General features: G+C 41.1%; 3 protein-coding genes across 5 annotated transcripts in view; 1 reads left to right on the top strand and 2 right to left on the bottom strand.

The window, feature by feature from the left end:
• Positions 1-4,327: 4,327 nt before the first annotated feature.
• LOC118280072 (uncharacterized) lies at positions 4,328-8,191 on the bottom strand. Its single transcript, XM_050702633.1, has 5 exons — positions 7,905-8,191; positions 7,238-7,401; positions 6,393-6,568; positions 5,668-5,762; positions 4,328-5,038 (listed from the first exon to the last, which is right to left on the bottom strand). The coding sequence occupies exons 1-5, from the start codon at positions 7,991-7,993 to the stop codon at positions 4,606-4,608; spliced, it is 957 nt and encodes a 318-aa protein (XP_050558590.1). The 5' UTR covers positions 7,994-8,191; the 3' UTR covers positions 4,328-4,605.
• A 4,617-nt stretch (positions 8,192-12,808) lies between these two features.
• On the bottom strand, positions 12,809-13,560 carry LOC126912097 (uncharacterized). The gene is made up of 2 exons (XM_050702467.1): positions 12,984-13,560; positions 12,809-12,900 (listed from the first exon to the last, which is right to left on the bottom strand). The coding sequence occupies exons 1-2, from the start codon at positions 13,558-13,560 to the stop codon at positions 12,809-12,811; spliced, it is 669 nt and encodes a 222-aa protein (XP_050558424.1).
• A 1,807-nt stretch (positions 13,561-15,367) lies between these two features.
• Positions 15,368-20,014, top strand: part of LOC118279989 (aspartate--tRNA ligase, cytoplasmic) — a 169,257-nt gene continuing 164,610 nt past the window's right edge. For 2 of the 3 annotated variants that reach the window (XM_050702621.1, XM_050702620.1), the window contains exons 1-5: positions 15,368-15,536; positions 16,989-17,118; positions 17,731-17,896; positions 18,505-18,640; positions 19,320-19,497. In XM_050702621.1, the coding sequence (XP_050558578.1) occupies positions 17,002-17,118; positions 17,731-17,896; positions 18,505-18,640; positions 19,320-19,497 (597 nt within the window). In that variant the 5' untranslated portion in view covers positions 15,368-15,536; positions 16,989-17,001. The other variant, XM_050702622.1, reaches the window with a different exon arrangement.

Below are 20,014 nucleotides of genomic sequence, written 5' to 3' on the forward strand. Positions count from 1 at the left end.
TTGAACCTTTTGATGTGAGCTCAAAGTCAAAGTCAAAGCCAAAGCATTTATTTCAATTAATCCTAAATAAGGCACTTTTGAAACGTCAAATTGAATTGTCCATCCGTCTATCTGTCAGTGAAGCTAGGCGTTAAAGAAAGAAGCTAGGCTAAGCTCGATCGTATTCATGCCCTGTCTTTGGTCGAGATTATTCTCACAACCAATGAGATTCATTCAATTCATTCATTCATTTCAATCATCTGAATTGAAAGTTACAAAATAACGTAGCTCTTCTGGGTGGAATTTAACTTATTATCCTAAACAATAAGGAAGGTTTTCTCTAAAATGAAAAATAACTACGTCTGTCTCTTTACTTTTGCTTCCATTCTTGTTCCAATTATTGGCTATTTTCTTCTGTTTTACCTCGCTGTTTTCTCATCCAAGAAGAACCCATTAATCTAACTTCTATTATCTTCTTCTTCTCTGTGTATTATCTCCAATGTACTTCTACTATCTTTTAACAAGAACCATCAAAATCCAGACAGCAAAATAAGTACGTAGTAAAACGTAACAAACAAACTTGACTTCGCATTTATAATATTACATTAACTTATTAGTCTTTTTATAAAAAGACAATTACTTTCATTGAATACCATCGGTCTTCTTGTGGATTCAAATTGTATGTCTTCTCTAGAACAGTCTAATTTATCTTTTGGTCCACTCAACATGAGAACTTAAGTCAGATTGTTGTTAGTAACTGTCTCATTCATCTTTTGGCCAGTACACCGAAAGACCGAACGGTCTTTTGGAAATACGGAGTACTGTATGGAATCTGGAAAACAAATCATAAGATCGTTCTAATTTTATTGTTTTTCTCACTCTTAATTAGTATTTCCAAAAGATCAATGAGACCGTCTTTTCATTATGAAAGTTAGCAACTGTCTCATTGGTCTTTCGTTCTACTATGAGACCTTATATTACTACCTTTTATTCGAATTATGAGATCGTGCCAATTATTGTTTTTTTTTTCTCACTCTTAATTGGTATTTCCAAAAGACCAATGAGACCGTATTTTCATTAAGAAAAGTTCATAACAAAATACGTAATTTAAAGTATACAATTTGTTCAAAATTTCACGTTTTATCACAAAAAATAGAAGAAAATATATTATTATTCTGTAGAGAAAATGTTCACCAACCAGTAAGGAACCTTATTAGATACGTTAGTAGAGTTGATATTCCTGTGTCTTCGAAACGATACTTTTTTTAAAAGACTTCAGAAGGATTTTTTATCAAAAGTTTCTAGAATATACTATTGTAGCTATGAGAGAAAGAGATGGATTATTTTATGGAACGACATTGTTAAAAGTTTTTATGCGACAAATAGAAATGTGACTTAAATATATGGTGGTAAAGTTGATATTTGGATGACGGCATATACCTAAAGAGCTTGCGTTTTCATTAATGTTTACATAAACAGTAACGTCATATTTGTAGTGTCATGGCGACCAACGTTTTAATTTGAAAATGTGAAATGTTTTTATTGAAAAAAACAACTACGATGTTCACTAGGTTCTACGTCTTTCGTTGTTTCAATTACTGCTATTGGGACTACAGAGCTTGAGCTTTTAAGTTCAATTCCCGGATTGGTCAATATATTGTGAAATTCTCAATAGTATAACATGTTTTTTTTTGAAATTGTATAACATGTTTTTATTTGAATAGTAAGTATAAAATGGAATTTGACATTAAATTTCTATTTATCGCATAAAAATCTTTGACATTACTGGAAAGGTATAGTTTGTTGTCAATTGTAAATAGGTATTTCCTTTTTAGAACAATTTTATTATCATGTCTAGGTAGAGCGTTGCAATATAGAAAAAAATACTACCCTCTCCTCCCCTCCTTGTTCCCAACAGCAACGCACTTGTCACTTTGACTGCACGGTTAGCGCGGTGGCTGGACAACTGGTTGCCGTGCAACGTGTAGCGGGTTCGATTCCCGCACGAAGCAACTCCTTGTATGATCCACAAATTGTTGTTTTCGGTCTGGGTGTGATGTGTATGTGAACATGTATGTTTGTAAACGCACCCACGACACAGGAGAAAATACTAGTGTGGGTTGCCGCACACTAGGATTTTTTAATTAAAAAAACACCTTTAGTGTTGCTCCTTGGGTGTCCATGGGTGGCGCTGATTACTTACCATCAGGTGATCCGTCTGTTCATTTACTTACCTCCAAAAGCATTTTACTAAACTGGTGTACGTGACTACACGTACGCATGCGAAACGTCATTCTAATTTTAATAGTGTGTGTTTGTAATGTTACCAGTTTATAAAGTTAAAACTCCCATAAATAGTGGGGAGATTTTTTCTATGCTACGGTGATGCATTTTTGAAGTTCCACGCGATTATTTTGCTAGTAAAATACGTTTTTCTCAGTAGTAAATGATTACATAATCTATCTAGACATGATAATCTATAACAGCATATCAACTTACTACAGTTGGCCGATGTTCTTTATTGCATTTTAGTCTTTATCACAAACTGATAAAGTTAACAATTCATTGGCAGATTGGTGTAGGTTGATCTGCTGTTCACCAATGGTCAGTTTCAATTACCTATCTATCTGTGTGCTTACTAATGATATAATTTTGATGTAAACTCCATACAAAATTGGTCAAAAACTACTATAGATAACTCTAGTAAGAAAATCTACAGATTAATAGGTAATTGAGACTAGTAATAGCACGATAAATGTCAAAAATTTTAATCTGAATGTTTGTTAGTATATTACACGTAACAGCTGAACTAATTTGGATGAAATTCGATGAAAAATATAGATAATATCTACTATTCTAACTTCGGATGTATATGTCCGGAGATATTTTCGGTTCCATATGGAATCAGGGTGTATACGTTTAGAAAATGTAAATAATAATTTAGCGTGGCAACACTTTTAGTCGATTTTGAACGAATGTTCGAAAAAAATCACTCGAATGGCGGAATTTATTCCATTTTTTTTTATTTAACATTTCATGATGAATTATGTTTTGTGTATTGTCACAAGGAGCAACTTAAAGTCCAATAACTTTTAGTTTACATTCTTCAGCACAGGGGCCTTAGTCTGCTATTACAATTGTGTCAGAATGGTCGATCATTGAGCAGTGCAAGAGAGATGGAGCTATACAACCTACATAGCTCCGTCCCTCTTGCACTGCTCAATGATCGAACATTGTGACTTGTGACTGGAAGTCTTCTTGCTGATATTATTATGAGAGAGCGTGAGAGATCTAGAAGCGAACGCGAAGCGGTGCGGTGACACGCGAATTCAACGCGATGCGGTGTGACGCGGCGGCTATGTCCTACGTACATGTGAATCGTTTCGTTTTGTTTCTGTTTCCGACATTATAAACAAAAACGTGACGGCACCGCGTCCAGTTCGCGCGAAAATATCAAGCCATTATGATCGAATTCACGCCGCCTCGCACCGCTTCCCGCGTGTGGTTGGTCACATAGGCCACATCAATAGATTTTGACAGTTTATTGTTTTCTTGACAGTTAGTAACATGTTTTCTCGCTGGAGCCGATAGCATCACCTTCGCGTCTAGATCGCTCACGCAAGACATCGCTTTACTTAGCTTAGTTCTTGGTCTGAAACTGGCTTTAGAAGAAATAATTATTGTAACCTCTTTAAAGAGATACTTGAGTACCTTTTCATTCTGTTTATTCTGCTGTTAAGGCATGGTTCAAAGCTCTTTGCTTCTGTGACCAAATGTATGAATGTGATTAATGCTAAAGGTGTGTGTAAGAATGGTAGTTGATAGCAAGCTGTCGTATTCTTCTTTACTTAAAGTGTAATTTTGTGTGTCAATGTGTGTAAATATTATTTTAAACTCTTGATTTTATCATTTACTTACAGAATTTCGCATTTTATGTTATTCCGGCATTCGATTGATTAGCCAATTATTATGGATGTAATAAGTATGTGTATTAAATTAAATTAAAATTAATTGGCGAAATTGCAATTTTAGTTAAACATGTTTTTATGAAAATGACGTTTTGTTATAAAACAGCGGTCGATTTGATCGACCACATCTCAAATGGTTTCGTACAGCTAAAGAAATGTCAGTAGAAACAAATATCGACTTAAATATATCACCTTAGTGGCTGTTTTTGAATGTCAAAAGTTACTTTTCTGCTGACATATTTTTGGCTCTTTTTATCTTAATTGTACAGCTTAATATTTAAGTGATACACTTATTTATATTCTACAATAATTTTACCCTGTACCTATTTTTGTAACGAATTGTAAATACTGATTGTAAACAAAAATAAAAATCAATGAAATAACTTTCAAACATTTATTTAAACACTTACATATAAAATGTTTTTTAAACCAAACGGTTATTTCTAATATTACAAGTTAACATTTACGTTTTAAATCCATTAAGACGACACTCATAATCCTCTACAACTTTGTATCAAACATAAAAAGAAAAACAAAGAGAATACTAAGTCTCTAGAGTTCCAAAAGGACATCACTAATACAAACAAAACTACAAAAACACATAAAAAGACAAAAATCGACTACCAGTTGTAATATAGTCGATTACCAAAACACAACACTAATTTCTCCTGGTCGTCTTTCCCATAAAATTTACTACTTGAGCGAACGGCGCGAACTTGCCGCGTCTAGATCGTTTCTTCAGCCCAAGCTCCTGTAGCACATCATCAGACTCTACGACAGAAGAATCCATGTTTTTTGAAGCTATATCTTCTGAATAATCTTCACTGTCATTTTTCTCAGTGTCCGAGACCTCTCTAAACTTTCTACTATAATCTATTTTACTTCTAGCTAAGGTTGGATCTCTCCGCTTCATCGATTCTGGTGAGCCGAACTTTGGATGGTCAGACGGCTGACACATTAGGGTGTCGTAAAAGTATCGGTCTGCTCGGCCGTCGGTCTTCGGCCTGCCCTTCTGTTGTTCTTCGTCGGAACTCTCGTTGGACGAGTGTAGCTGCGGGGAACCTGGGGCCGACTTCTTGTGTAGTCTTTGGCTGGAAAACAACAATGGAATTAATATGAAGAATAAAAGGTGTATATTTATGTTATTCTTTTGAGGGGGAAAATCATTCAATATCTTTCACTTTGGGCGAGGTGAAAGGGAGTGAGACTCTTACTGAATAAAAACCACCCCGTTCCTACTACTGCTTTTCGAGCCGGAGCCCCGGTAACCCGCTAGGTAGTCCGCAGCTCCGGATGTGTACAGTTATGTTATAAGACTGGTACTACATCTCTATTCAAAGACTAATCCACAAAGGCTTATCCCAATAAAGAGTAAAGAAGTCATTCCCAAAAGATTATTTTCAGTATTGATGTCACTTTATAAATCATAAGTGCTGTTGAAATGGCCTACAATCTAACACTAACTACCTCACTCTCACTCAAGGACATTCAATGATAACTTAAACTATTCCTTAGTAACGATTTTATATCGAAAACCTCACGCCCCATTGTGACTGACTTATAACACAATGGTGAAAGTGGGTAGACATTTTTAGCGGCATTACGTGCTGTAATGTGCATCTCTGCCTACCCCTTCGGGGATAAAAGGCGTGACGTGCATTTGCTAAGTACTGGGTTAAGTAAGAAAAGGGCTATATTATGATGATACTCAAAGTCTTACCATCGTTTGATATCGCTAACGACCATAGTGGGCCGAGGAGACTGAGGCTGGAAGACGCCTGTAGCAGCAGCAGCCTCGTCACCACCTACTGGTGGCTACGTGCAAAAGTCTTTTTATTAAATTGCAAAAACATCTCCACAAATTGGTAACAATATTTTTGGTGCGGCAACACTATTGTTTGCCACAAAATTTGAATAAACGTCAAATGATTTGGACGTAGGTATTCAAGTTCCGTTAGATACAGTTTTCGATTAATTATAAACGTCCACAGGCCCACATCGTACGCATCGCATCAAACGGATTGACTACGGCCACTGTTCGGCAGCGTTTGGATTGCTGACGCGACTAGGTATCAGCAATCGGATTGCCGATACCACTTTCGCTCGGATTTTTGGCATTGGCATTCCGTATGACATCATCGGTACGCATATTGCTGATGATGCGGTCCGTACGATGCGGATCAGTGGACGCAGTTGTACGAGTTTCTATACAAGACAAATAAAAATCCGTTGCGTGCGATGCGTACGATGCGAGTCTGTAGACGCTTACCTTTAAAAGCTTTAAGTAAAACTGCAGTAAGCGTGTTGATTAAAGTAAAAAAAATCATAAAAATAATACACACTATCAATTAACTACAAAAGACTACACTCGCTAGACATACAACAAACTTTATTTGCAGTTATTTTTCAAAATCATAATTGTAAATCCTTATGTAATAGTCTTACCTTAGAAGACAGATGGAAGTAGCAGTGCGTGACTCGCTCGACGTCGGCCCACGCGACGATGTACCGCGCCATGGTCAGCGGGATCTTCGGCAGGAAGTTGGAGTGGAACTTGCCCTGGCAGTAGATCGTGATCACGTCCGTGTCCTTAATCTCGAAGATTATGCGGAATATTGTGCCTGGAAGAATATTGTTTACCTATATAGTCTAAAATCCACACTACTTTTTTATGGGACTAGCCCGCCACAACTCCCCATACCGCTGCAACTCCTGTAAGCCAGGATCTACAGTAGATACAACCATGAAAACACCGGAACATTGAACGTCCCAGGGACATGAATGACTGTCTTGGATCCCGCAACGAAAGGGACTGTCAAACTCTTACTGACTAAAACCCACCCCAGTGTCCCGCCTCACACGATGACGATTGGGAAAGGAAATTCTTCCGCAGCAAAACTCTTCTCCCTTCAGTTTTACGTTATTGAGTAACATTTATACATACAAACATTCGGGTTCATAATATTAACAAGAGCTTTGGTGTTTGCCACATACGAAGCAATGACTGGGAAACTACATGCTCACCAACGTGTTGCGGTTTCCATTCCCGCACGAAACAATTCTTTATGTCTCGTTTCGAACCTGATTACACAAGATACAAGTTTAGTGGGATAACTTATAAATGCACATACTAAATTAATTATGTTAAGTATTTGCCTTCGGTTATTTACGGAAACTGTTTGACGAAAAATTTGACTAGTTTCAAGCCATGCTTGCCAGCATTCGGCGACACACGACGCAGCGATTGTCGCGTTGTAATAATAATAATTAAGTAATAAATTGGTACGAACCTGGCACAAACATATTATAGTTGGTATCATAGTTGCCGCTGCCGATCCAGATGCCGTTCTTCCGCGACAGGGAGATGATGTTGTCTCGGTGGAACCTCACGTCGAAGTGCAGCACCACGTCGCGGGGCTCTTCACCTTCCTGCGCGCACAGGTTCACCGACATTCTGCAGGTGACAGGTTTCTTAACTTATATGTTGGTGACAGCAAAGTAGTTTAGTAGTAGACTTTAAGAGTGGGAGAGCCATGCTTAGGCACGAATGGGCCGAATCGCCCGCAACCCATTGCTCCCCATCCCAATCCCCGATTCCCCAACAACCCTTAAATTCCTAACCACCAAAAGGCCGGCAACACACTTGTAACGCGTCTGGTGTTTCAAGTGTCCATGGGCGATAGCGATTGCTTAATTGTTACCACCCCCTACTATTACCGTGATTGTCTAAGGAAATATACACGTGACAGAAACCTTGCAGCAGCACTCTCTGATAAACCTGAACAAACAGCGATCACCAACTCGCCAAGCGTGGAGGTTACAGCAAACCCTTATTATGTCGTGTAGAACAGGTCCATAGCAGTGGACTCTTGGGTTGTCATTGATGATCGTCAACCGAATCCACAAGCCTCCCATAAAGTAGGGTACAATAATAACACTAGCAACACCAAAACTTACTTGCGAGCATTCTCTTTAATTTTACCCCCGATTTCGATTCTGTCACCAACTTTGAGGATTCCAGGTATGTTAGCAGTGAAGACGGGCATTTTTTACAATTACTCTCTATGTTATATCTATTATAGCCTGCCCCAGTGATCATTAAGTCAGGGCCGGTTGTGATAATGGACATTTTGAACAACAAATTTAAACATTACACTATTGTGTATGTAAGTTAATGTTTTTGAAACCTCTGATGATTTTTGGTTAGAATTGACGTCTGCCACGTTGACAAACACTCTAGCTTCTTATAACTTCTTTCTCTTGTATTTGTTTTTATTTGGCGTCTGGCTCTGGTAGAAGGTTTAGTTTTTTGGAGGTTGCAGTTAATGATAATGGCCTCTTTTGTTGTTTAAAATCAAGGTCGTAATAGTACCTATGCCTTTCAGACACCATGGACTAATGGTAAAGCCTTTGTTCAACAGTGGACGACTTCCGGCTGATGATGACGATGCTTTTCAGTGGTCAATAATAATGGAAGTGCATTCTTCTGCCAGTTACTTCTTCTTTAGTTGGGGTTTTTGAGGGAGAGAGCAGGTTTCTTCTTCTTGAAATAAAACTCTTGAAGTCGTTTTTCGGAATGAATTTATTTGCCAAATGGCCCTACTAATAAATACAGCTACCGTAGCACACTTACATACTAAGTACACACCGAAATGCTTTTTGCAACCGACCAATAGCAGCGCAGGACCGATCGCGCGAGTTTGACGTCGCGTCCGCGAGAGGGCGCCGCCGCTCGCTCGCGTCGCGTGGCCGCGCCGCCGCTTTAAAAAGGCGCGCTCCCCGCGCCGCGTCCTTTCGCTCCGGTGCCGTCGACGTGTGCAGACGTCTCTCCGCTCGTGCTATCTCGCTGATCGCCGTGTCTTCGTGACTCCGTGTTCCTCGTGCTCAGCTTCTGCTTGCTTGCTGCGTGTGTTGTGTGTCGCTTGTGCCATGCCGTGCTTCTGCATGTCTTGGTTCCAACAGCCGTCAATAGAAACTTGTACAAACGTCTTTTTCAAGACGCGTTTCTGTACAGAAGTCAAAAACGTAAACAACCGTCTTTCTCAAGACGTGTTTCTGTGCAGTGGTCAAAAACGTGAACAACCGTCTTTCTCAAGACGTGTTTCTGTGCGGAAGTCAAAAACGTTAACAACCGTCTTTCTCAAGACGTGTTTCTGTGCAGAAGTCAAAAACGTAAACAAACGTCTTTTTCAAGGCGAATTGCTTCCTCGTTTCTTGATAACAGAAAGAGTCAAAACATAATGTGTCCAAACGTCTTTTTCAAGGCGACTTGCTTCCTGGTTTCTTGATAACAGAGAAAGTCAAAAACGCAACGAATCCAAACGTCTTTTTCAAGGCGACTTGCTTCACTGTTTCTTGATAACAGAGATAGTCAAAAACAATATCCAAACGTCTTTTTCAAGACGATTTGCTTCACTGTTTCTTCATAACAGAGATAGTCAAAAACACAGGTAATTGTTTGGTTCTTCACTGAGGTATGGTAAGGGTAAACTGGTTTTGCACGGAGGTACGGTATTGGTAATCTGGTTTTGACGAAGGTAAATCGGTAATGTAACATGTCGCTATATCACTCCCCCCTAAGCGAAGCGTACATTTGGTTTCACTGTTCGGCCGGTGCGGGTGACGTAGGCTTCGCGCGGTGGGGCGGGGGCGGGTAGCGGCGTCCGCGCGTCGTTGCTTGTGTGTGTAGTTGAGGTACTTGTAGCGCTCGACGTATTTGATGAAGTTGAGGTTTTGTGTTCTTCTTCGTTGTGTAAGTATGCCAGTTTATCTTCGTTGAGTAAGTATGCCGGTTTTATTCTGTCTATTGAGACGACTGTAGTTCGATTAGGCATCTGTAGGGTAAAATTCTTCCCGTCGCGTTGAATCACCTTGAAGGGGCCATCGTAGGGAGGTACAAGCGGGCTGCGCACGGTGTCATTGCGCACAAAGACATGTGTACACGTGGTTAGATCTTTGTGTACGAATGTGCGTACGGTGTTTGAGTGTGGTTTGTTGTTCGTGGATAACGTAGACATTGTTTCGGTCAGCTGACGGACGAATTCGGCATCGTCAATGTTCGGCTGTGTAGGCACGAAGAAATCCGATGGTACACGAAGCGTAGAACCGTAGGTCATGAGTGCCGCGCTGACTTCCTTGTCTTGACGAAGTGCTGTACGTAATCCTAGTAACACCGTTGATAACTCGTCGCTCCAGTTTGTGCGCGCGCATCTCGCCATGAGTGCTGACTTCAAAGTGCGGTGCCAGCGCTCGATTTGTCCGTTGGCTTGCGGGTGGAAGGCTGTAGTTCGTATTCTTTTTATTCCGCATTTCTTCATTAGTGAATTGAACAGTGATGATTCGAACTGTCTGCCTTGGTCCGTCGTGATGCGTAGTGGGCAACCAAATCTTGAAATCCACCCGTCGAAGATGGCTTTGGCGATCGTGTCCGCGGTGATATCTCGGACTGGTATCGCCTCGGGCCATTTAGTGCAGCGATCGATCATCGTTACTAGGTACCGGTAGTCATTCGACGGCGGCAGCGGTCCCACGATGTCAACGTGTATGTGCTCGAAACGTTGTGATTTTTCGAACTCGCCGAGAGGACTGATAGTGTGCCGCTGTACTTTTCCACGCTGACAACCGATGCATGTCTTCGCCCATGCTCCGACTTCTTTGTTCATGTTCGACCAGAAGAACTTCGTTGACATTATCTTCCTCGTAGTACGTACGCCTGGGTGACTGAGCTCGTGTTGCGCTTTGAATGCAGCAAAACGATATTTCGCGGGTAAATACGGACGTATGTTGCCTGTTGATGTTTCGCAGATAATCGGTCGTTGACCTCCGGGTAGTGAAATACTTGTGAACTGTAGGTTAGGTCTTGACATGCAAATCTGTAGTTCTGAGTCGTTTTCTTGGTCTATTGCGAGTTGATTGTAGTCGATTGAAGTTTCTGATAGGTCGATTTCTTCAATGCGTGATAAGGCGTCGGCCGCTTCGTTGTTATCACCGTGCACGTACTTAATGTTCGAACAAAACTGGCTGATGAAGTGAAGTTGGCGTTCTCTTCGTGATGTGTCGCTGGTACTCGGCGATCTTGTTAGTGCATAAGTAAGAGGTTTGTGGTCTGTGTATATAGTTAGGTCGTTGCCCTCTATTAGTCGACGGAGATGTTTGACGGCAGTGTACATTGCTAATAATTCGCGATCATATACACTGTAACGTCGTTGTGTTTCACTCATTGTCTTCGAGAAAAATGCTAGCGGTTTCCACACGTTGTTCACTTGTTGTTGAAGTACGGCGCCGATGCTTGAGTTCGATGCGTCGGTATATAAGCGTAGCGGCGCGTTATGTATCGGGTGCGTGAGCGTCGTAGCGTCGAGAATGCTTTGTCGGCATTTCTCGAAGGCTTGCTCTGCTTCTGTGGTCCACGGTATCGGAGTCTTATCTTTCTTCTTAGTATTATGTAAATATTTGTTTAGTTCGTGTTGATATTCGGCTTGATGGGGTAAGCAGCTGCGGTAAAAGTTGATCATGCCGAGAAATCTTCTTAGATCTTGTACTGTTTGTGGTTTTGGGTAGTTGACTATGGCTTGAATTCGATCTTGAGTAGGTTTGATTCCTTCCGGTGACACTTCGTACCCGAGAAACTCGACGTTTTGTTTATCGAACTCGCACTTATCGATGTTTAGACTGACGCCGTAGGTATTCAGGCGTTCGAGTACTATTTCGATGTGACGTCGATGTTCGTCTTGATTCTTCGAGTGCACCAGTAGATCGTCGATGTAACAAAACACGATGTCGTCGAGTCCTCGTAACACTTCGTGCATGAATCTTTGAAACGTTTGACCGGAGTTTCTTAGGCCGAATGTCATGCAGTTGAACTCGAAGAGACCAAATGGAGTGATTATTGCGGTTTTCTGTGCGTCTTCTTTAGCGATAGGTATCCAGAAGTATGCCATCTTGAGATCGAGTTTTGAAAAGATCTTCTTGCCGTGGAGTTGGTAGGTAAAATCTTGTATACGTGGTATAGGGTATCTGTCGGGTACTGTGACGGCGTTTAGTCTTCTGTAGTCGCCGCAGACTCGAAGTGAACCGTCTTTCTTCTTGACGACGTGCAGTGGACTCGCCCAAGGACTGTTTGAAGGCTTGCAAATACCCATCTCCATCATGTGTTCGAACTCGAGTTTCGCTGCTTTGTATCTGTCGGGCGGTAGAGGTCGCGCACGTGAGTATATAGGTGGTCCGGTTGTCTCGATGTGGTGCGTAACGTTATGTTTCACTGGAGTTTTCAATGACATAGGTCGCAGAACGTCGGGATATTTCTTTAGTAGGTCGTGATAGGCGTGATCCCGGTTCACTGTGTAGACTGTTTCTTGTTCGGAGCTGTTGATCTTGATTGTGTTTACACTGAGTTCGGTGACGCGGTCGATGAGTTTTCTTCTATGTAAGTCGACTAGTAGTTTGTGATGTACTAAGAAGTCTGCACCTAGTATCGATGTGTTGACGTCGGCCACGACGAAAGTCCATCTGAATCTTCTTCGCAAACCTAGGTTGAGCTCGAGTGTGCGCTCTCCGTAGGTGCGAATTTCGGTACCGTTGGCTGCGAATAGTTTGTATGCTGTCTTCGCCGGCTTCGAATGTTTCTTGTTTCTTGCTGATAGGACAGATATGTCGGCTCCCGTGTCGATTAGAAATTTTTCTCGTAGGTTAGTGTCGATAATACAGAGTCGGCGGCTTGTTTGGTTTACATCGACGCCCGCCAACGTAGATGTACTTTCTAGTTTTCCCGCTTCTTTGCACACGGTGGTTCGCATTTACGTGCTTCGTCGCCGAATCGGTAGTGATAGCGACACAACCAATTCGGGTCGCCAGGCTTGATGCTACTCTGCCCACGCTGTCTGGATCGTGATTGCGAGCGTGAACGGTTGCGATGTGGGAAGCGCGAGTAGCGGTGGTAGTTTCCCGCGCTTTGCTGGTTCGTACGGAGTTCGGCGATTTCGAGGGAAAGCTTCTCTATTTGTTTCGATAGTAAGGCGAATTGTAAGTTTTCTTGACACGCTGTTGTGGTTGTTGAGACTGCGTTGATGGAAGTAGGCTCGAAGTGCTCCATCATTTTGTCAGCCATGGCGGCTAGCATTTCAAGTGACGACTCGGTGTTGACGGAGATTACGGCGCGTACTTGTGCAGGAAGTTGGTTCAGCCACATTACTTTTAGCGCTTCGTCGGACAGGAGTTTGCCGCTGAGGTCACGCATCTTGCGGAGTAGCTGACTGGGCTTCTGGTCGCCGAGCTCGAGGCCACTGAGTAGCTTCTGTAGCTGGCGATGGTCAGATTCTTGATACGTGGAGATTAGCCGTTCTTTCAGACTGCTGTATTTGCCGGTAGCTGGGGGGTTCAAGATGATGTCGGCGATCTGTTCCAGGTCACTGTTGCCGAGCAGTGGTACGACGAGGTTGAATTTCTGCTCCTCTCCTATCTTGCTGGCGGCGACGGCTGCCTCGAATTGCGCAAACCAGAGGCGGGGATTTTGCCGCCAAAATTGTGGCAATCTTGCGGGCAGGGATATCGTCGCCACGTCGCTCTTCACTGTGGTCACGCCGTGGGCGTCGCAGAATTCTTCGCTGGTAGCCATAATTTTCTTTCTTCAGACTGGCAGGGATTCGACGTCTTGATATTAATATTTTCCTTTTCCTGTGTTCTTTCTTCTCAGGAGGGTCACCAGTTTTGAGGGAGAGAGCAGGTTTCTTCTTCTTGAAATAAAACTCTTGAAGTCGTTTTTCGGAATGAATTTATTTGCCAAATGGCCCTACTAATAAATACAGCTACCGTAGCACACTTACATACTAAGTACACACCGAAATGCTTTTTGCAACCGACCAATAGCAGCGCAGGACCGATCGCGCGAGTTTGACGTCGCGTCCGCGAGAGGGCGCCGCCGCTCGCTCGCGTCGCGTGGCCGCGCCGCCGCTTTAAAAGGCGCGCTCCCCGCGCCGCGTTCCTTTCGCTCCGGTGCCGTCGACGTGTGCAGACGCCTCTCCGCTCGTGCTATCTCGCTGATCGCCGTGTCTTCGTGACTCCGTGTTCCTCGTGCTCAGCTTCTGCTTGCTTGCTGCGTGTGTTGTGTGTCGCTTGTGCCATGCCGTGCTTCTGCATGTCTTGGTTCCAACAGCCGTCAATAGAAACTTGTACAAACGTCTTTTTCAAGACGCGTTTCTGTACAGAAGTCAAAAACGTAAACAACCGTCTTTCTCAAGACGTGTTTCTGTGCAGTGGTCAAAAACGTGAACAACCGTCTTTCTCAAGACGTGTTTCTGTGCGGAAGTCAAAAACGTTAACAACCGTCTTTCTCAAGACGTGTTTCTGTGCAGAAGTCAAAAACGTAAACAAACGTCTTTTTCAAGGCGAATTGCTTCCTCGTTTCTTGATAACAGAAAGAGTCAAAACATAATGTGTCCAAACGTCTTTTTCAAGGCGACTTGCTTCCTGGTTTCTTGATAACAGAGAAAGTCAAAAACGCAACGAATCCAAACGTCTTTTTCAAGGCGACTTGCTTCACTGTTTCTTGATAACAGAGATAGTCAAAAACAATATCCAAACGTCTTTTTCAAGACGATTTGCTTCACTGTTTCTTCATAACAGAGATAGTCAAAAACAAAGGTAATTGTTTGGTTCTTCACTGAGGTATGGTAAGGGTAAACTGGTTTTGCACGGAGGTACGGTATTGGTAATCTGGTTTTGACGAAGGTAAATCGGTAATGTAACATGTCGCTATAGGGTAATTACGAATCGAGCAGAGACCACGTAATATGTTATACGCTTCTGCCTACCCAATGCCAACAGTTAGTGTGTTATTTGCGGGAAGAGAAGATGGAGAATCCCGACAGCGATATTCGGATTATTTTATATCAAAATTCGTGGTTTCCGATTGCAAAACATCACTAACAGATAAATGTATAAGAGGTGGCTAAATTATATTACTCATCCCAAGCAAAAGAAAAGGTTTGTTTTAGGATGAAATTATTTAGTAGCTGTGCCATGTTAACTGGAAAACAAAAAATAAAACAGTTCGAATATAATAAATCCTCCTTTTTTAAATTGGCAAAAATATTGCCACGACTTAAAACATGCGCGAAATATGGGAATAAATTGCAGATAACAAAAAACACTTTGTTTCTACTTGATTGTTTTGTGTTAAAAAGTTACAACCCACTGAATAGGTGTCTATAAATGTATTAACACTACATCGAATATGTTTGGAACACGTCGTTTTGCTGTTCCGCACAGAAGATTCCACTGCTTGCAGCTCGAAAATAGGTATAATATTCATCAATTTCATTGGAAATCACTAACAAAATATAATAAAATCTATTTCTATATTTTTTGACAAGCAGAACGATTCCGTTAGCTTTGGCAACACAGGAATCTCCAGCGATATGAGCAAATGTCATTTGTGTTGGACAATGTCATTTCATTTTGACAGCTGTGTCCGTGGGTAACCTAAAGTACTATTTTTGGAAAAATAATCACGTTTTTTAAAACATATTCATTAAGTTTTATGTGTGAATAATCTATAAGAAGTGTTTATTTAATACTTAAAAGCAATTAACGGTAAGTTTCTTATGCAATTTCCTTAACTTTAGCTAAATGAATGATGAAAGATTGTGTTAACTATTAACAATGCCGTATCAACAAAAGTATTTGTTTATTCTTATATTAGCTTACGTGTAAAGATTACTAATTTAATTCTCTTCTAATTAGACACAGTTATTGTGTTTAAAACTAAGTATTTCTCCGTAAAATGCTTATCAGAAACCGGCACGTGAATGATGCAAATTACTTCGAAACTCGATTAATTTGTATCAAAAATGTAGTAAAATGACAAGTTTATCACACTGATAACCTGTGCACATCCTTTGCAATGCGGTTTCTGTGATAATTTCGCGTTATTTGTACTTCATTTAGTAGTGAATACATATTTACCTACCTAGTTATACATGTATTTTTAACATAGTTCTTAAAATGATGTCACATAAATTATAGCATGATGCAACTGAATGCCTCTGAGTTGTAACTTGTCAGAGGTTGCATGTAATTGTAATACACTTCATATACATTTTAATTTTATTATTAATTGTATTTTGTTGCAGTATTTGTTATAGTTAGTTTTATCTTATCACATAAAACAACTTGTGATAAAGAATTATGTTATTGAAATACTAACTTTTGCCTGCGGTTTTGCCTTAGAGATTTTATTTTATTTATTTATAATACCTTATTGTGTACCTTAAGCTCTTTTTTATATATTATTGTATACCACATAAAAAAATCGTAAAACAGCATAGTGTATGATGGGCGGTTCTATCACACAAGGCAATCTTACAGACAACAATTAGTTAGAGCTTAAATAGAAGTCCGATATAGCTTGCCTAGTGTAAATAACCTTCATGAATAGGACTATCAAGTGCAATACAAATTATTCTAATTGTATGTTCCTGACTGGTTATACAATACATGATTTCCTCATAATAAAATATTTTGTAATGTTAACAAATTGACAATGTTAGCTTTACCTCGCAGCTCTTGTTTGTGTATTTTATTTATAATGCTCATGCGTTTTTGCATGAGCATATTAAGGATATTTTATTTATTTAACCATGTGCATCATTATATTTCATTGGTTGGAGTAAACTGCAAAAATTTACAATGTGCAAAGTTACAAAATTTAGATTTTAACTATTGACCAATTTTTAACAATGAAACACTGCAAATAGCAACTAAATTTCTCATTTTATTCGAACTCTTACACTTAATATAAATATTTCACAACGAAACACAACGCAACTCTTGACAATTTGTAGATACAAAGAGAAAGGGGCAGAAAGATCTCAAAACTTGCAGAGCAATGCCAACAGCCACCCATTTTAAGTAAATTTTAATTTTGCACCATGATATATTGATGATATTTCGACCATTGGGTAATTCGAAATATTGTAAAGAGTCCCTCTAGTTTCGAATTAACGAGAGTCAATTGTATAGATTTTTCTACTATTCATCACGCAGGCATCATCACAAGATGGTAGTATCCGAGGAGCAGCCCCCAGCAGTGGAAGGCGACGCGGCTGCCAGCAAGAAGGCCGCCAAGAAAGCTGCCAAGGCTGCCGAGAAACAGCAGAAGAAAGCTGAACATAAGGTGATTACTTAATTTCTTGATTAATACAGTATTTTATTTGAACTAGCTATTTATTGTCTTGCGGTTTGACCCACTACTGGACTTCTATTGGTCTTAGTGTGATGATTTATTTTATATCCTATCTAGCTGTTGCCCACGAGTCACGACTTCGTCCACATAGAATTTTACTTCTGACAGATTTTGGGTTTTTTTTCTTCAAATATTTTTTTTTCTCAAAAATAAAGATTCTCCACATTAACTACTTACCAATAAGAGTCCCGTCAAAATCGGTTCAGCCATTTCAGAGATTAGTCAGAACAAACAGACTGTCAGACAAAAATTGTAAAAAATGTTAATTTGGTGTAGCAAGTGTAATTGGACAGAACCTATCACTTACCTTGGCCACCGTAAGAGTGGGTCTGCGGTCGGTCGAGCAAGGATAGTTCGCCGCCCTACAAGAATCAAACCCTTGCGTAAAATAAAATCGCATAACAAAAAAATTACACCATATCATATTTTTAACATATTGAACGCCATGGTGGTCACCAGTGACCGACGTTAGCGGAGGATTTGCCTTCAACAGTTTTCTATTGGCAGTCAAAGACTTAATTATTTACTTTTCTTCGTCTCCAGGCTGCTTCAGGCCAGGTTCAACAAGAAGCGTCGGAGCCGGATGTATCAGAAGGCCGGTACGGACAGCTGAAGCTGATCCAGTCCTCCGGGGAACACAGGGACCGGGTATACACCGATGTCAAGGATCTCACTGTCAAGCTTAATGGACAGAGCGTGTGGGTTAGAGGTAAGGTTTTTATCACTTACAGTTTAATGTTGTTTTTTAAATTTCTTTATTAACCGACTTGCCAAAAAGGAGAAGGTTCTCAATTCAGTTAGTATGTTTTTGTTTCTATTTCGATTTGCGTGATTATTTTTTGTTTCGGATTAGCTGATAGTTATTTAGTTCCTTATGGATATTGCTGAAGAAAGGGACTTGGGGTTAATCACGGGTTGAGCAGTAGATTAATGGTTTGCTCATTTTTTTATGGTATAAGCCAGTAAACGAACGAACGTACCACCTGATGGTAAGCAATCCTCCCCGCCCATAGACACCCGAAACACCAGAGGTGTTACTTAGTGCGTTTCCGACCTTTTGGGTGTTAGGAAATTATCGATTGTCAGGGAATTGGGCTTTGGAAGTTATTGGATCTCCGGTAACATCAGTCACACAACGATAAACAACGCAAGCTTGTCTTCACGTCGGCATCGCATGGTTCTTCCACATTTAAAATTTATTTATTAGCCTCATAACAAAACGAATAAAACAGTAATATGCATATCTGCCTATCCCTTCGAGAGACTTAAAAGGCACAATGTTATATCTAATAACATGTCAATTCGTTCCTTCATCAGCTCGCCTCCAGACCTCCCGTGCCAAAGGCAAGCAATGCTTCGCGGTGCTGCGGCAGAGCAGTAGCACCGTGCAGCTGCTGGTCAGCGTCAGCGAGGAGCGAGCCGTCAGCAAACAGATGGTCAAGTTTACGGGCAAGTGAGTCTACTTCTATACTATCTATATATATAAAGGCAAGCAATGCTTCGCCGTGCTGCGGCAGAGCAGTAGCACGGTGCAGCTGCTGGTCAGCGTCAGCGAGGAGCGAGCCGTCAGCAAACAGATGGTCAAGTTTACGGGCAAGTGAGTCTACTTCTATACTATCTATATATATAAAGGCAAGCAATGCTTCGCGGTGCTGCGGCAGAGCAGTAGCACGGTGCAGCTGCTGGTCAGCGTCAGCGGACACTTATAGGCTGTTGATGTAATGATAATGTTGTCCCCTAAATGGCCCATCCAGTAGACAGATAAATCTAATTTTTAGGACACACACTTAGTCTTGATAGTCATATAATGTAATCATATTTTTTAACAACTACATCCATTATGGATATCAAATGAAAGAGTTCGATGGGTAAAATAGAGCTCATTAAAACCCGTAACTAAATATGTATAACTTCACTACATAGTATAAAATATCGCTTTCTCTGTCCCTATATCCCTTTGTATGCTTAAATCTTTAAAACTACGCAACGGATTTTGATGCGTTTTTTTAATAGATAGAATTATTCAAGAGGAAGGTTTATATGTATAATACATGCATAATATATCACCATTGCACCCATGCGAAGCTGGGGCGGGTCGCTAGTTTTATATAAATTCGTTTCTATTTTTCCAGTATAACGAAAGAATCGATAATCGACGTGTACGCGACCGTTGTAAAGACAGCGACCCCTATCGAGTCGTGCACGGTGCGCGACGTGGAACTGGTCGCGGCGCAGCTCTGGCTCGTGTCGCCTGCGCGCGCGCAACTGCCGCTGCAGATCGAGGACGCTGCTAGACCAGAGAAATCTGATGTGAGTTGTACATTTATTATAGTGTTAACCTTACAACATATTTGTGACTCCCCTTTTGTGATAAATTTTACGTAAGTCGACGACACACTTTTTCAAAGCGGAGCACAGCCATGCTTCGGCACTGCTGGGCCGGCTCGACCAGTGTGATACCACGGCTTCGCAGATAACCTATGTGACACAACGCTTGCGTTGTATTTCGTTGTGTTCTTCCCAATCTTTCCAGTAATACCACGGTCTCACAGAAAACCGACGTAAAATAACGCTTGCGTTGTGTTTCGTTGTGTGAGTGAGGTTACCGGAGCCCCAATTATTGCCTTGCCAATCTTCTCAATCTCCGATTCCCCAACAACCCTTAAAATGCTAACCTCCCAAAAGGCCTGCAACGCACTTGAGTTGTAACGCCTCTGTGTTTAAGTGTCCATAAGCGACGGCGATTGCTTACCATCAGGTGATCCGTCTGCTCGTTTACCATAAAAATATCTTCAACTAACACGCCTAAAACCGCTACCAACGCCAT

This window comes from Spodoptera frugiperda, chromosome 22 (genome assembly GCF_023101765.2).
Source record: "Spodoptera frugiperda isolate SF20-4 chromosome 22, AGI-APGP_CSIRO_Sfru_2.0, whole genome shotgun sequence".
In the NCBI taxonomy this organism is placed as follows: Eukaryota; Metazoa; Arthropoda; class Insecta; order Lepidoptera; family Noctuidae; genus Spodoptera; species Spodoptera frugiperda.

What these genes read in the sequence shown, in the direction of transcription:
- LOC118280072 (XM_050702633.1), bottom strand. Translation starts at nt 7,993, where the DNA reads ATGCCCGTCTTCACTGCTAACATACCTGGAATCCTCAAAGTTGGTGAC. An exon ending in ATTAAAGAGAATGCTCGCAA is followed by an intron (nt 7,402 to 7,904) that starts GTAAGTTTTGGT and finishes TGTCACCTGCAG; the next exon opens with AATGTCGGTGAACCTGTGCG. An exon ending in CTATAATATGTTTGTGCCAG is followed by an intron (nt 6,569 to 7,237) that starts GTTCGTACCAAT and finishes ATATTCTTCCAG; the next exon opens with GCACAATATTCCGCATAATC.
- LOC126912097 (XM_050702467.1), bottom strand. Translation starts at nt 13,560, where the DNA reads ATGGCTACCAGCGAAGAATTCTGCGACGCCCACGGCGTGACCACAGTG. An exon ending in CTCAACAACCACAACAGCGT is followed by an intron (nt 12,901 to 12,983) that starts GTCAAGAAAACT and finishes CGTACGAACCAG; the next exon opens with CAAAGCGCGGGAAACTACCA.